Source organism: Amblyomma mixtum, chromosome 8 (assembly GCF_055824585.1).
Source record: "Amblyomma mixtum isolate Tamu chromosome 8, ASM5582458v1, whole genome shotgun sequence".
Classification (NCBI taxonomy): Eukaryota; Metazoa; Arthropoda; class Arachnida; order Ixodida; family Ixodidae; genus Amblyomma; species Amblyomma mixtum.
In genome coordinates this window covers 92457046-92474190 of record NC_143019.1, presented here as the reverse complement: position 1 = coordinate 92474190, position 17145 = coordinate 92457046, and the positions used below count along the sequence as shown (strand labels likewise).

The 17145-nt window shown below is 48.0% G+C and overlaps 1 protein-coding gene across 1 annotated transcript in view; it reads right to left on the bottom strand.

The window, feature by feature from the left end:
- Positions 1-1983: 1983 nt before the first annotated feature.
- The window catches only part of LOC149333505 (uncharacterized), a 76815-nt gene continuing 61653 nt past the window's right edge, over positions 1984-17145 (bottom strand). The window contains exons 8-10 of the mRNA XM_089557739.1: positions 16136-16330; positions 10277-10408; positions 1984-2184 (exon numbers count right to left, since the gene is read on the bottom strand). Of these exons, the coding sequence (XP_089413865.1) occupies positions 1984-2184; positions 10277-10408; positions 16136-16330 (528 nt within the window). The remainder of the gene's footprint in view (positions 2185-10276; positions 10409-16135; positions 16331-17145) is intronic.

The following is a 17145-nucleotide window of genomic DNA, read 5'->3' as shown; positions in this document are numbered from 1 at the left end:
CTTTCTTGATTTAAAATCCCCGCCCTCAACCCTAGCAAAAGCTTTTCACGAGTTGCAGATACAACAAAATCTGGTAAACCCGAACCAAAAAATCATACACAAATCTGAAAATCTGCAATGCCGTCCCATTGATACGATTATTAAGAGCTCTGTCTACTTGACCGCAAAAAAAAAATCCTCAGTACTCGTGCCACCTTCGATCCAGTATATATGCCCTTTTTTGTCTTACACCTTGAATCGCCACCCTAAGTAAGTGGATTCTGTCTAAAAAGACGAGATTTCCAGAAAGGTATCAGAGAACACTTCGCATCAATCCCTAAAGCGTACTTCATCATTTTCGTCAGCGATGCGCTTTTTCACTGCCTTCATCATGCCCTTGTGAGGCAGGGAGTAGTAGAGGTCTTCAATATCTATGGTGAAGCCTGCACCAAAACCCGGATATCTGTGTAGTAATACACTACCAAGAAAACAATGATGGCAAGAGTTCATCAGGCTCCAGTGTATGCAAGACACCGCAACTGTATTTTTTACAATCTTTGCGAGCCCAGATGAACAGTTTAGCACCGGTTTCCAGAACCTTGATGAATACATCCAGCATACGTGGTGGGTTTTGAAAAATAAAATCAGACTCAAAAATAGGAGAGCATCATTCGATGACACCTAAAAGGTGTAGGACAGTCCCCTTGCACGTTCGCGAAACAGCTTCAAGAGGTCAGAGGTCAATTAGTCTCCTACTGAATTGTGTTCTTCGACCAGAATCAAAAGAATCACACAAATCTGAAAATCTGCAACGCCATCCCATTAATACGATCATTAACCACTCTGTCTACTTGACCCCAAAAAATATTGCCCAGTACTAGTGCCACCTTCGATCCTGTACAGATGCCGTTTTTGTAATGCACCTTGAATCACCACCCTAAGAAAGACAAGAGTTCCAGAAAGGTATCAGCTGACATTTCGTATCGATCCATAAAGCGTCCTTCATCATTTTCGTCAGCGATGCACTTTTTCATTGCCTTCATCATGCCCCTCTGAGACGGGGAGTAGTGGAGGTCTTCAATATCTATGGTGAGGCCTGCACCAAAACCCGGATATCCACGCTTTAGGAAATGGTCCAGCCTATCTGTTTTATCAACCAAAATAGGATAATCGACAACCGAAGTTGAAAGATGTTTCTACAGGTAGATACTGTACACGGCCAGGTGCCGGCTTCGGAAATGATGGCTCTGATGGATATGTTGATTTTTATGCGTCTTTGCGGAGAACTATAAAACCAACTTACCATCTTCTCCCTGCAAGACCACCGTCGACAAGGGTACAAGATTATATTCGTTCAGCCTAGAAATGGCCTTTTGTCGTCACGTGTGTAACACCTTCCGCTTTTGAGGCGAAGCCCTCTGGCGGAGTCAGGCATTATCACGAGAAAGGCAGGGTTTGAAACAGGCAATGTGCGTGATTTCAGTTTGTGTAGAACGTATAGTACAGACCATAAGACGAGAAATCTGGTAATTAACGTCCTTACCACATAAGGACCAGTGTAGTCTGCCAGCATTTTCTGGTGTTAGCCCCGCTTTCGCGCTTACTTCCTGAGTCATCGTGGTGACGTATGTAACAATATTCTTACTCTGTGCTTGCTATCCAGAGGTTGCGGGCAGTTTCTCGAGTGAAGTCACTGGCGAAAGTGCCGTAGCTACTACGCGTACGTCATAGTTCCAAATAAAAAAAAGTGTAGAAACTAAAAAAGAAATGTTTCAATGGTCCATGCAGCTGTCAGCACCCTGAAAAACTACGCCAAATAAAACAAGGGCAACAAATTGATGTCAGCGGAGCTGTCCTTTTCCATTTTCCTAAAAAAATAGCCACTTAATTTGAAGCAGCGAACTTTATTTGTCACAGTTCCGCTGGCGGATGAAAATGTAAATCACAACGTGCAAAAGGATACATGAAACGTGGTATATCCTGACGTTTTATTTTCTTTGTCTGTCAAGGGATCTGTGGGCAGCTGAAGTTGCCAGGATGGAGGTAGGCATCCTGAATCATGTTTTGAAGCCTGTCCAGGAAGCGTAGCCTCTCCCAGTTGCCTTTGATCCACCTTTGGTCGCACTGGGTTGTATTGGCGTCGTAATTCACGTCGTACACGGCCACTGCCAACTCCAGCCGGGTTTTCTGCCACGCGTCGCACAACTGCACACAGGTTTGACACCCTTCGTCTTTATGACTGTTTTATCACAGGCAGCCGTGATATTATTGCGAAAGCAACACTACTCCCAAGAACGGCCTTTCGCGTAGCGGCGGCCACTTGGCACGTTTGACCTTTAGAATGACCCCTGACGCCATACCAAGCCTACTGACGTCAGAGCGTGATGTCATACCAGGAGCGAGAGACGGGCTACCAACTCGGCTCGTCGGGTAACGGCGGCCGCTTGGCACGGCGCGCCGCGCTCCACCCGTTAGACGCGCTAGTGACGTTATGGCGTGAGGTCATACCAGGAGTGAGAGACGGACTACCAACTCTGCTCGTCGGGTAACGGCGGCCGCTTGGCACGGCGCGCCGCGCTCCACCCGTTAGACGCGCTAGTGACGTTATGGCGTGAGGTCATACCAGGAGCGAGAGACGGACTACCAACTCGACTCGTCGGGTAACGGCGGCCGCTTGGCACGGCGCGCCGCGCTCCACCCGTTAGACGCGCTAGTGACGTTATGGCGTGAGGTCATACCAGGAGCGAGAGACGGGCTACCAACTCGGCTCGTCGGGTAACGGCGGCCGCTTGGCACGGCGCGCCGCGCTCCACCCGTTAGACGCGCTAGTGACGTTATGGCGTGAGGTCATACCAGGAGTGAGAGACGGACTACCAACTCTGCTCGTCGGGTAACGGCGGCCGCTTGGCACGGCGCGCCGCGCTCCACCCGTTAGACGCGCTAGTGACGTTATGGCGTGAGGTCATACCAGGAGCGAGAGACGGACTACCAACTCTGCTCGTCGGGTAACGGCGGCCGCTTGGCACGGCGCGCCGCGCTCCACCCGTTAGACGCGCTAGTGACGTTATGGCGTGAGGTCATACCAGGAGCGAGAGACGGGCTACCAACTCGGCTCGTCGGGTAACGGCGGCCGCTTGGCACGGCGCGCCGCGCTCCACCCGTTAGACGCGCTAGTGACGTTATGGCGTGAGGTCATACCAGGAGTGAGAGACGGACTACCAACTCTGCTCGTCGGGTAACGGCGGCCGCTTGGCACGGCGCGCCGCGCTCCACCCGTTAGACGCGCTAGTGACGTTATGGCGTGAGGTCATACCAGGAGCGAGAGACGGACTACCAACTCGACTCGTCGGGTAACGGCGGCCGCTTGGCACGGCGCGCCGCGCTCCACCCGTTAGACGCGCTAGTAACGTTATGGCGTGAGGTCATACCAGGAGCGAGAGACGGGCTACCAACTCGGCTCGTCGGGTAACGGCGGCCGCTTGGCACGGCGCGCCGCGCTCCACCCGTTAGACGCGCTAGTGACGTCAGAGCGCGATGTCATACCAGGAGCGAGAGACGGGCTACCAACTCGGCTCGTCGGGTAACGGCGGCCGCTTGGCACGGCGCGCCGCGCTCCACCCGTTAGACGCGCTAGTAACGTTATGGCGTGAGGTCATACCAGGAGCGAGAGACGGGCTACCAACTCGGCTCGTCGGGTAACGGCGGCCGCTTGGCACGGCGCGCCGCGCTCCACCCGTTAGACGCGCTAGTAACGTTATGGCGTGAGGTCATACCAGGAGCGAGAGACGGACTACCAACTCGGCTCGTCGGGTAACGGCGGCCGCTTGGCACGGCGCGCCGCGCTCCACCCGTTAGACGCGCTAGTAACGTTATGGCGTGAGGTCATACCAGGAGCGAGAGACGGGCTACCAACTCGGCTAGTCGGGTAACGGCGGCCGCTTGGCACGGCGCGCCGCGCTCCACCCGTTAGACGCGCTAGTAACGTTATGGCGTGAGGTCATACCAGGAGCGAGAGACGGACTACCAACTCGGCTCGTCGGGTAACGGCAGCCGCTTGGCACGGCGCGCCGCGCTCCACCCGTTAGACGCGCTAGTAACGTTATGGCGTGAGGTCATACCAGGAGCGAGAGACGGACTACCAACTCGGCTCGTCGGGTAACGGCGGCCGCTTGGCACGGCGCGCCGCGCTCCACCCGTTAGACGCGCTAGTGACGTTATGGCGTGAGGTCATACCAGGAGCGAGAGACGGACTACCAACTCGACTCGTCGGGTAACGGCGGCCGCTTGGCACGGCGCGCCGCGCTCCACCCGTTAGACGCGCTAGTAACGTTATGGCGTGAGGTCATACCAGGAGCGAGAGACGGGCTACCAACTCGGCTCGTCGGGTAACGGCGGCCGCTTGGCACGGCGCGCCGCGCTCCACCCGTTAGACGCGCTAGTAACGTTATGGCGTGAGGTCATACCAGGAGCGAGAGACGGACTACCAACTCGGCTCGTCCGGTAACGGCGGCCGCTTGGCACGGCGCGCCGCGCTCCACCCGTTAGACGCGCTAGTAACGTTATGGCGTGAGGTCATACCAGGAGCGAGAGACGGGCTACCAACTCGGCTCGTCGGGTAACGGCGGCCGCTTGGCACGGCGCGCCGCGCTCCACCCGTTAGACGCGCTAGTAACGTTATGGCGTGAGGTCATACCAGGAGCGAGAGACGGACTACCAACTCGGCTCGTCGGGTAACGGCGGCCGCTTGGCACGGCGCGCCGCGCTCCACCCGTTAGACGCGCTAGTAACGTTATGGCGTGAGGTCATACCAGGAGCGAGAGACGGGCTACCAACTCGGCTCGTCGGGTAACGGCGGCCGCTTGGCACGGCGCGCCGCGCTCCACCCGTTAGACGCGCTAGTAACGTTATGGCTTGAGGTCATACCAGGAGCGAGAGACGGACTACCAACTCGGCTCGTCGGGTAACGGCGGCCGCTTGGCACGGCGCGCCGCGCTCCACCCGTTAGACGCGCTAGTAACGTTATGGCGTGAGGTCATACCAGGAGCGAGAGACGGGCTACCAACTCGGCTCGTCGGGTAACGGCGGCCGCTTGGCACGGCGCGCCGCGCTCCACCCGTTAGACGCGCTAGTAACGTTATGGCGTGAGGTCATACCAGGAGCGAGAGACGGACTACCAACTCGACTCGTCGGGTAACGGCGGCCGCTTGGCACGGCGCGCCGCGCTCCACCCGTTAGACGCGCTAGTAACGTTATGGCGTGAGGTCATACCAGGAGCGAGAGACGGGCTACCAACTCGGCTCGTCGGGTAACGGCGGCCGCTTGGCACGGCGCGCCGCGCTCCACCCGTTAGACGCGCTAGTAACGTTATGGCGTGAGGTCATACCAGGAGCGAGAGACGGACTACCAACTCGGCTCGTCGGGTAACGGCGGCCGCTTGGCACGGCGCGCCGCGCTCCACCCGTTAGACGCGCTAGTAACGTTATGGCGTGAGGTCATACCAGGAGCGAGAGACGGGCTACCAACTCGGCTCGTCGGGTAACGGCGGCCGCTTGGCACGGCGCGCCGCGCTCCACCCGTTAGACGCGCTAGTAACGTTATGGCGTGAGGTCATACCAGGAGCGAGAGACGGACTACCAACTCGGCTCGTCGGGTAACGGCGGCCGCTTGGCACGGCGCGCCGCGCTCCACCCGTTAGACGCGCTAGTAACGTTATGGCGTGATGTCATACCAGGAGCGAGAGACGGGCTACCAACTCGGCTCGTCGGGTAACGGCGGCCGCTTGCCACGGCGCGCCGCGCTCTTCCCACTAGAGGCGCTGCATATACAGTATAAGGCACCTGCTTTCGCAACCTACCAGGCTTCACCAAAGCTAAGCCCCCTCCATTTTTTTGGCTGCACCGGTGACAATAAAGATTGCGACGCAATAACAGGGATCATAAGTGAGATGTAGAGAGGAATATTGATGAACGAATCATGCGCGGCACATTCAGAAGTGTAACCTCTGTTTGTCTCTAGGCTCGGGACATAGGGGCAAAACATCGGTGAGATGGTTGCGTCGTCTATGATTGAAGATGCGAGTTGAGTTGAGTTGAGTTTATTGGCGCATAAGCGACTAAGGCTATCATACGCCAAGCTCCGGGTATAGAAAATTCTTCTAGATAGATGTTATACAAAAGTCTAAATGAACGGCGGTGTAAAGGGCCTAAAAAGTTAATTCGTGCAAGCTAGTAAAAATATGACAAAATTTCAGAAGAGACTTATGGTAAATGCTTTAAAAGGGGTTGGCAACCTCAGCAGCCATCCTCGGCTGTGCAAGGATCTCGAGGTCCCCAACCGATGTAATAGTGACCTCAGCCGTCTTCTCGCGACGGGAGGGTGTCTGAGGTGCGTCAATAAATTGTAAAGCACAGGGTAACAATTCAGAGTTTTTCTAGTACAGTCAGGCCGGAATGAAACGCGAACAGAGCATGTCAAGAAAACAAAATATTTTACCTGCCTACTTTGAGCTGAAGTGCACAACTAGCCCGATTCATGTGTCTGGGTAAAGGGCCTATTGAAATGCATAATCGAAAATAGGTTGTAAAGGAATATCTCGCTGCAAAGCTGAAATGTATGACATATGCGTGTTCTCGTTTCATTCCGGCCTGACTGTACATTGGCTTCTTTTAAAAAGTTAAAAACACTTGACTTATCAATAAGAGCTTCTTCACCTAAAATCAATGACGGGTGAAAAGGGATGTGTTGGTTGTAAAACGGGGTAAAAAACTTGTTTCTGAGTGTTTCAAGTTCTATGCATGAGATCAAAATATGAGTTACTGTGAGTTCATCTGCGCATTTTTCACATGTAGGTTTGTCTTGTTTTGTTAGTAGAAAGTTGTGGGTAAGGTGCGTGTGTCCAATACGTAAACGACATAAAATAACTTCAAAAAAGCGTTCCTGATGTATGCGTGATTTCCATTCTCATAATATTGGTTTTATTAAGTGTAGCTTGTTATTTATCTGACTATTCCATGTGCTCTGCCATTTGTTCCTCAGTCTGCTCTGAACTAGCTTCATGCAATCATTATGTGGCATGCTTATTTTCTGTATTTCCTTGTTGTGGGCTTGAGCAGCGCATGCGTCCGCTCTCTCGTTACTATCAATTCCAACATGGCTTGGAACCCAACATAATTTTATGTTATTCCCTTGTGTTACGATCCTTGTTATGTTATGTAAGATCTTACCTATTGATGGCATGACTGCATTTCTGGACTGTAGTGCTTTCAGTACACTGAGGGAGTCTGTGTAGATAATACTGTTTTCGATGTTATTGCTTATTATTTTCTCCGTAATAAGAAACACAGCATAACACTCGGCTGTAAAAACTGATGCACACTGAGGAAGCCTTACTATTTTTTCCCAGTTCCCTACCACTACTGCACTTCCAACATAACCTGTAGTTTTCGATCCGTCTGTGTAGAACGCGGTGTAGCTATCATATTTTTCCTTTAATGTAAGGAACTCTTGTATGATGTGTTCTGGTGGAGTTTGTCTCTTGTTGAACTGTGTAAGACTTATATCACAGACCGATGGAAAACTGTACCAAGGGGGAAATTCGTCGCAATGTTCTGCAACATTTGGTAATGTTTCTGATAAGTCAAGTTCTCGGCAGATCTCCTCAAACCGCATTAGCAAAGGCCTGGTTGCTTGGGGCTTATTTGTAAATATTATTCGAGAAGGACATGTTGTGACTATTGAATAACACACGTGTTTTGTTCTCGACCTAATTCTAAGAATGTATGAGCATGTAAGTGCTTTTCTTCTATCTTCTAGTGATGGCTCATTTTCTTCAACATGAAGGCTCATTACCGGAGACGTTCTGTATGCTCCACAAGAAAGGCGGATACCTAGATTATGAACTGGATTGAAGATGCCCCATCTGTCCTGGCACAATGCAACGGAATTCCGCAAACAGCGTTTCGAGTTTCCTGGCAGAAGCGAAAGTCACGACACGCATAAGACTAATGACGGGGAGTTCTTAGTTTATGTAATTTTACCTATATCTCATTAGCCCGTGTGGGAAGGCCATGCTGCGTGCATTAAATTTACAAACGCAATGCATGCATCATGAACCTCCAATGCAAGCTAATGGAATTTAAAGAAAATGCTATTTCACCTGTTGTCAGGTGAGCTGATAGTTATTCTGAGTGGGTGTATGACACCCCCCCCCCCAAAAAAAAAAAAAAAAAGAAACTCGATCAATGATAAACGGAAGGAGCGATTTTATAGACTGTACTTAGCATAAAGAGATTTCCACTTGAAATAAAGCAAGCTGAAGTACGGCAGTTGGTTCGTAGAGGAAAAAAAAATGGAACAGAAGTCAATGTGGCAGGAAATGGACGATGAGATGCACTACAAGAATATTTGCGCGATTCTATTTTGCCTTTTCTCTCATGCCGTATGTGATCCTAAAATTGTCAGAGGTGGAATCAGTCACACTGTTTTGTATATTCCACTCAGCTTTGCCATATAAGGTGCTTGCATTTTTCCTAGGCTATCTGAAAGGCTACAATGTGTTTTTTTGAATCTCGTTGCTATCCTAAAGGCACACACACACATGAATTTCAAGAAATTTTGGTTCTCAGCGAACATAGACTCTGTGTCTAATTTTTTTTCGATGTTCACGTTTTCGAAGAGGAAAAGCCCGTCGAGCACCTGCATTCTTCACATCACTATTTGCGAGTTTTTACGAACCCCACACCGGAAAAAGGGAGCGGATTAACGCCTTGAGCTTCTCCAGAAAGGAAGCGGCGGTGCAATTGGTATTATGCAGGAAGGAGTGCTACCGTTTTAAGCCGGAATACTGCACCCGTCGACGGCAGCAAGAGAACTGCCTATTAAGGACTTTGCTGTGGGTCACGTGGCCTGGAAGGACACGGGTCATCGAAGGATGGGCTGGGCTTGGTGCGTCAGTGACCTGTTTTACGTGACATTTTTATTTGCCATCCATGCCTTCAGATAAGAAATTAGGACGGTATGTAGGTGTGGAGCGCATAAAAATCGACAAACGATTACGGCAGTCAGTAATGCGAAATTTTAGCGCAGCTCTCCACACGCCACCTCCCAATGTTGGCAGAGGGCGTGTTACGCAAGTGGCGTGACGCAGATGGCGCGCCAGGTGGCGTTCCGGTCTGCTACTATATGCCAACACGCCACCCATCACGTGGCTCGTTACGCCGACGCGGTCGACTACTATGACGTGTAACACAGGAACAGACATCTAAGATTGCAATCTAGAAAGTGCGTTCAACCCTGTATTAGAAGCTCTTATTTTCATTTCTGCTATTGGAGTAAACTGTTATGTCGTCTTTCCTCGTCCCGTTTACGCCTTGGCCACCTCCTCCCGATGCCAGAGTCTCAAGGGGCCGACGCCTGACCCTCAAAGCGCTATCCTTGGGATCAACCCTCGCAGAGGTCGTTTTGTAATAACTGGTAGACCGCTGTGGGACCCCAGCCACACCATTTTTAAGTGAATGGTGGTCGAGCTTAGCCTTGAGGGTGTGCATGAAAAAACTGTGTCGAAGCCGTTTTACTCGCCAAATAAATCGGTGATGTCGACACCTGTGTTTCACACGTTAGCGCAAGAAAGGTGGACAAGACAACGCGCTTGTAATTGTCTTGTTTTTGCGCTTACGTTTGTACGTCGTACTATGCACCGACTAGCCCAGCAACACTTGAGTATCTGTGTTTCGCTTTAGGGTTCTTTGTTGCTAATAAAATCACCATTTTCAATTACAGAAGCTTCGTTGTTAGAAATCCGTAATTCATACCACAGAAGCCGTCTTCCGTTTCTGCTCACTGTCCCTTTAATGAAGTATGAATGAGTTTTAAGTGACACTCTTTGCAGCCGCCAGTGACAGCGCCTGCGAAAAAATGACTCACAGAGCGCAATCCATAAACCAACGTTACTTATGTCATGAAATCTTATATGAAAATTATATGGCGCTTTCCGGCCGTTGACTTCAGCAGGTTTTACAACATAAGAAACGAAGCACAGTTGCATAACAAATAAGAATTGAGAAAAGCTTGATCATTGTTCTTTTTTTTTTGGAAGTTGTACATTTTGCTTCGTGAGCAATAAAAATTATAAAGTGCATGCTTGTTATTGTTAAGGAAAGGCAGTTATGTGATAGTTTGGGCTGAAATCGAATATCAAACGTGAAATACGTTCTGAATGGAACTATAAAGAGGGCATGTGCTAATCGGATACGTTAAAAAGAGAAGGAAAAATTATGAGGCAATGTTCTTTTTTACGCACCTTAAATTGCAAAGACTGCTCGTTGTCAAACGTTATCGCAAATCCGTACAATTGGTCGTAGCTGATCAATGCCTTGTTGGTATCGTCGTACGCCTGGTTCCGGGCGTACCCAAGGTTTGGGTCGTCGCACATCTTGAAACATAAAGAGAAAACAATTAAAATTTTAGGGACTTACGACGACGCGTGGCAGCATGTTTGGAAATATTGGTTATGTATATTTCTAGGATCTTAATGTGGAACTAATCAATGACTTTAGAATGTTTGTATTTAAGACTGCATAGTGATTACATATCGTCTGTGCGCCTCAACATATAAACTGACACAAAAATAGCACATTTATTGTTTTATGTCGCAAATACCCTCAGGTGCCCTACTAAACGGAGGAAAGCCCTCTTTATTGCTATCAGAGGATAAATTGGCCCTAACATTCTATTAAAGCTCTGAGAATGTCGAAACGTATTGATACATTCCGCTTTTGGACGCCTGTTTCCTGCTTTCCCGCTGACAGCACTGCGAACGGTTCTCAGCATTCGCAGCGTGAATAGTGAGCGTAGGGATTCGTAGTCCCTACTAAAGTGTTTCATATGCGCAGCTCGTACAGAATGAGAATATGGAGTCCATAATATATGAAATCTTATATAAAAGTCTACATCTTTTATACACGGGGTCGTAAGCATTCTCCAAATTTTTATATGGTTTCTATACAGTGTAAATGGCGTCATATGGTGTCTGTAAGATTTCATACATGCTTCCATGTAGCCCATACTGAGTTTAGATGCACCACACTGACTCCATAAAATTCAGTTAACGGACTCCATAAATTCAGTACGGAATTATGAATCTCGTCATATGGAAATTTTAAGTAGGGGCGCCTCGCAGCTCCTCGGCTTATTCACTGAAGTTACTGTCCTATCCAAGTGATAGCGACAAAAGTTTATAATATGGACAAGTAGATAACTTGAGGCAGAAGTATCCTAAACTTTAATGGGGCTGTGAAGAGCACACATTTGTAGAAATAATGACTGGCGGCTGCCAATTGCGCATATTTTTAAAGGTGTGTCGTCTTTCATTTTTCATGATTTGGCTATAGATTGGGTCGACAAGATTAAAATAATAAGAGCCGAAGATCAGTGCCCGTCTTGTTCGCACCGCAGTTTCCGCGTTTATCTACGCGTGCATGCTCAAAAAGGCATCGTTACTGCTCTTCTTTGGTCGGATACAAGTACGCCTGTGCACGTTATTACGCCACTGAATGTCAATGCACGTTAAAGAACCCCAGTTGGTCGAAATTCCAGGAGCCCTTCACTACGGCGCCCCTCATAACCTGAGTCGCTTTGGAACGTTAAACTCAAACAAACCAAACAACTACGCCGCTAGGACAAATGCGGCCGCAGCCATGAACCAAATGATCATAGTGTTCACAGAGAATGTCGCTAGAAATATTACCGCTGCACGGCCTGTTTTGCATCCAGTAAAATAAAACGTCATGAATATGCGTCGACTAAGACATCCTTGTAGCTGCAACTAAAGCACGGAACCCACTCAGATATTTTCTTTTCTTCAAACTTCAACAGCGCTAACTTTTCAGAAGGATACAAAGATAGACATGACAGGACGGTTGCTGACCCGAACTATGTTTATTGACACGTATTTTCGTTGAAAATCACCAACTATTCCCTCAACGTGTTTTACTAAGCATTTCGGACATGTCTTCGAACTTTCATCAGTGCCCTGTGCTTCGTCTAGAGGCTATGAGGGAAGCGAACAAAGAATGTGGACGAAGGATGTGTTTTATGCGAAGCATACTACTTTAGCTACCACTTCAGCCCTTCACCGTGGTTATGCGCCTCCAAATCACGTTATACATGACGTCACACCACGTGACACGATGACGTCACGACAGTGGAGAAACGGGGGCCCACCTCGCGCCGTCGCTGTGGTTGTGCGCCTCCAAATTACGCAACACGATGATGCTTCGCATTCTGCAGGCTTAACAAAGTTAAGCCTCAGCCATTTTTAGTATGTTTGAGCATGCGGGTCGAGATTCCCGTATAGACCCAAAGCTGGGAAAGAAGAAATAATGCCGAATAATATTATCACAAGCAAGAGGGATCAATGTTTACTGCCAGAAAATTTTAAACTCTGCTTCTTTTTTTCATTTGCGCAGGCACAGATGGAGTTTAGCTGATAAGTGATCTTCTTGTTTGCTGAGCCCGTGGTAGCGGAAATCACTCTTGATGGGCTCGAATTTGAGGCGGTGCATGGAGATTTATTCTGGAGAAGGCATCCGTCAGAGCTGCTTTCCCTGTTTTGCTCTATATGCAGGGTGTTTCAAGTAACACGAACCAAGGATTTTAAAAAAGCGGCTCACCGAAGCTGAGCGAAACCAACGACACACTGTTTCCCGCCGTGTGGCACGCCTAAGAGCGTATTTTTAAATTTTGCCTACAGAGTTAATTACCTAATATTAATTGCGCAAATTTTCTATTATTCTCTTTAGGGTCACGTGCGTTCCCTTCAATCTTAAAGGGGATTAAAAAAGAACCCATCTAGCTAGCTTTTGTAGCAAAGTATCTAGTATGTTGGAAAGTATCTTCTTTCCTGCATTGAAAGAAGGACCGCGGAAGATGAAAAAAAAAGAAAAAAGACGGGACAGCGCTCCTGCGCTACCAAATAAGAAGCGGTTGCAATCGGGTTTTGAACGAACTAAAATCGCGCCTTCACCGTGCCGAAATGAGCAGACACCACTAATTGTAACGGGCTGCAAAATGATAAAGATAAGAAAAAAAACACGGAGGGTACTTTGAAATACGCGACTTCACTGTTTTGCTTTCTTTTTTTGTCTTCCCTACGCCGTGGAAGAGTAGAAGCTCCGTCTGAATTGGCTGCTGATGGCCAGCTTATCACTTATCGCAGGCCACGGCGCAAGGCTTCCATGTCCGGGAAGAATGCGCTGATGCACTGTCAATGCTAGGCAGGAGCGGCGTCGGCCGCTCGCTTCAAGGCTGTGTGCGCGCACGCTTCGTTTCCTTAGGAGGCGCTCGGCAGCGCTACAAAACGCTAGCGCAAGAGCAAAAGCACGTGGTTTTTTTTTTCATTTTGCGCGGGCTTTGCTTAAATGCTCGAAAAAAAAAAGATCACTTTGTAGATTTGCTGCTACAGAAAACTGGATCGATTGTTTCAGAATCCCTCTACAACTTAACGAAGCGCTCGAGACCTTAAAGTGAATATTTAAAACTTTGTTTAATTAATATTAGCGAATTATTCGATTAAGTGGAACTTGAAAATATTGTGAGGAGCGCCACACAGTAGGAAACAATATGCGGTATTTGCACCCATATACGGCAGGCCACTTTTTTAAATCTTTGCTTCAAGCTACGCGAAACACTCTGTATAGCACGAAATGAAACAGATCGTGCGACTTATTCCTGTCGAAAAAATGGAGAGGAGTTTTTTTCGTCTCAACATAATTTTCGTAGTAATTTGCGGCGTGAGTTTTCCGTAACAAGAGAAACTTTAGCAAAAAAAAACAGACTTCTGTGGTATTGCGTGTGTTTGGTCGTTACGACGGAGATAGAAAATTAATACAGTACTGTAGAGGAATAATGCAATTTTAGAGAAAAAATTCCTCACTATGGCAAGACGACCAAAAGTTTTATAGTGCTTTAAGCCCGATTCTGTCGTCTTTAGCAACTAGTAGACATGCCCAGATTCATTACAGAGCCTAATAAAGAAAAAGTTTACCTCGAGTACCATAAAAGTAGCCTATTCTGTAACTGCCATCACAGCATACCACGGGCGTGCCGCAAAGAAAAATGGTAGGAAAAGGTACTGTATCTGCTGTTTTTCCGAGGAGAGGCAGCGTTATGTAACGAATGTTATTGTCACAAACCCCCGCCTTTACGGTCAACAGAGGCGCGGGATCCCTTTACGGTTACCCGTCGTTCCTCTAGGAAGTTTGACTACACAGTTAAAAGTTAGGCCGGTCAACCCGTGAAGCACGTGTGTCGGTGTGGGATTGAGGAATAAGTTCACAGAAAGTCACCATTCTTTCAAACAATTGAATATTTACAGCTGGTAGTCCAAATTACACTGCATAATAATCAAAGAAACAAACAAAAAAAACCCGACAATGAACAAACACTGCTATAAAAGAAGATTATAAGGATAGCGAAGTAATTATTACAGATACAGTAAAAAGTGGCAAGGGTTGACAAAAACAAAACGTAAAATACTAGTCAGATCGAGGTTTAAACACAAGGCGCAAACAATGTTCAATTGACCGACAGTCTTTTGCACAAAAAGAAGGGAGTTCTCACGGCATTCTTGTTCGATGGAGCGTCGTAGTTGCAGAGTTCAGTAGCGGCGGTCGTGCCAGAGGGGGAGCAACAAGGATTTGATCGCGGGCTCGGCGAAGAAAAAAAAAAATAACACTTTCCCCGAGCGAACGGCCGTTTGAGTGACCCGGGAGGCTGAACGTCCCCAGAGCGCACTGCCAGGGCGGGCGGCGGTCCCCCTTTTTATTCCCTCGCCGGGTTGCCGGCGCCTCATCGTCCGGACGCGCGCTGTCCGGTCGCTGCCCTCGAGAATCATGTCGAGGCATGCTCGCAAGAGCTGGGAGATCCCGTAGTTTCCGCTGCTCACAGGAGCGGCGAGATCACGTATCTTCCGCTCTACAAGTGAAGCAGCTTGTGACAGTTATGAATATCTGGAGGAAGGCAATTTGAGCCATTCGACATTGATGGTCTTGTGTGGGAACGACTCTTCATCATATTTACGTATTGTGAGCAGTCAACGAAGGAAAGAATTAATTGAAGGCACACATTCAGTCACTGCATGTAATGTGCTTACTGGAGTATCCTAGCATCGGTGCACACAAAAAGACTTCACAAGAAGAGTAGCAGAACCCAGCGCTCAAGCAGCCATAAGAAAATCTCCTTTGTTACTGATATCTTTTCAGGCTGCCTTCATATGTCCAACATTCTTTGGCAAAAAAATTTGAACATTGGAAAATTGTGAGGGACTCTTATGGAAAAAGCGAAATTAATTATTCATTTTTTCCAATCCATAGCAAGATCTTTCTCTTATAATTTTTCGATCCTCTAACCGAGCAGTTAAGATAGAAAACCAATGAAGAACGGTTTTGACGATCGCAAAAACGTCAATAGCAAAAAAAAAATGTAAGCCTGCCGACAGGAGATCAGCGGATATACTGATTATTTCAGTAAAATCTTGTATGAAAACCTTGCATTGATTAATTTTCTCGCGCTCAGAAAATGCTTCCGTCCGGAATTTTTGCGTATGTTTTCCACTTATGCGAAAGCTCTGCAGAAGTTATATTGCCTTGTCTGATAGGTGGTCATGAATACTTGGGTTAGCCCACGCTATATTGCCACGAATGTCTGTAGTGTTTGTTTGTTCATTCTTCAAAGCTACCGGGATGCCGCTTTATCGCTTTGTTTGTGACGCAAGACGCGCCTAAATTTATCTCGATTGATCGCATCCAAGCGGAGCCGACTCTACTTTGTTCCGGAGTGTTCTATTAACTTTCGAAGCTTTATCTCGAAAGTTCGCTATCAGCTTTAAAAACAGCACGACCGAGAGCGGCGGGCATTCTGTTCGACGACCGCCGAGCACGCTTGTTGCTACGCCGCCGCCGAGTGATTAAGTTATTTGCGGGCGCAAGTAAGCCCAAATAAATAGTTTCATTTAGGAGCCATTCTCGCTGTCTTTCCGTTCGCCGGACTGCAGTAACCTCTACGTGACAATATGAATCGCCCACTTGATGCGTAAAATTCGAGGTGTTAGTGGACGCAGTTCCTATGATATCACACAGAGCAAAAATATAGCTAAGCTCACCTCTTGTACTGATCCTGCCTGGTCGTATACGATTCTGCCCACGCAGTTCTTGTAGAAGTATTGCTGGCCTTGGCCGCTCTGTACACTGGTGGCGTTCCTAATGGAGTACCAGCGTCCTTGCATGGTCACTGAGACCGAGAAGGCGGTTCGCACACCACGGTTCCAGAGGCAGTTCGCCGCGGCCACGGCGTCACTCTGTAGATTGGTTGGAAAGTAAGGCTTTAATTGCAGGCTCTGCTTACATTTATCCAGGAACGGTGATGAACTGAAAGTTATTACAATTAGTACCTTAACTAAGCGCCAACTGTTTGTTTGAAACGAACATGCAGAATGTTGCGTGCAGCAACAATATATGTATTCTGCGGCAATAAAAATGCCACATATTCTGAGTAAAGATGTAGGCCTTTTTCCATGGTGCCCTCAAAAAGGTGAGCTCAGCATGGCTTTGGAATATCGGGACGCATATAGAAGACTCCATTAAATTGGGCGAATTTTCGTCACGACGTTCGGTTTGAACAATGCTTTAATAGTGATTTTGTAATATGGGAGTAATTACTCACTGCCATCCATCCAAGCGCAGCCATACGGCTACAAAGAGAAGCTGTACAACTTTCTCAGAAACTTTGCAGTTAAAAAACATTCGTCCGGGTCCAGGGCAGTTTTCTTTAACAGCGAAAATTCTGAGAAAGCTGTGCAGCTTTCCTTTGTAGCCGTATGGCTGCGCTTGGATGGATGCCAGTGAGTGATTACTCGCACATTACAGATTCTACTCCACCTTGGGAGATTCCCCAAAACACTTGACCAATAGTGAGTCTCGATTTTTCCTCGCAGCTTTTAAGGTGAATCCACATACTTCAATGCTTCCATTAAGATTGAATTCTGCATTTTACTTTCTGGAGTCGAGGAAAATGGTAACATCTCCAGGACTGGTTTCTTAATGTAGTCTGTTCTTCCCGTTATCATATTATCGAGGTGAAATTATGACCATGCCTATTATACAGAGACAATAG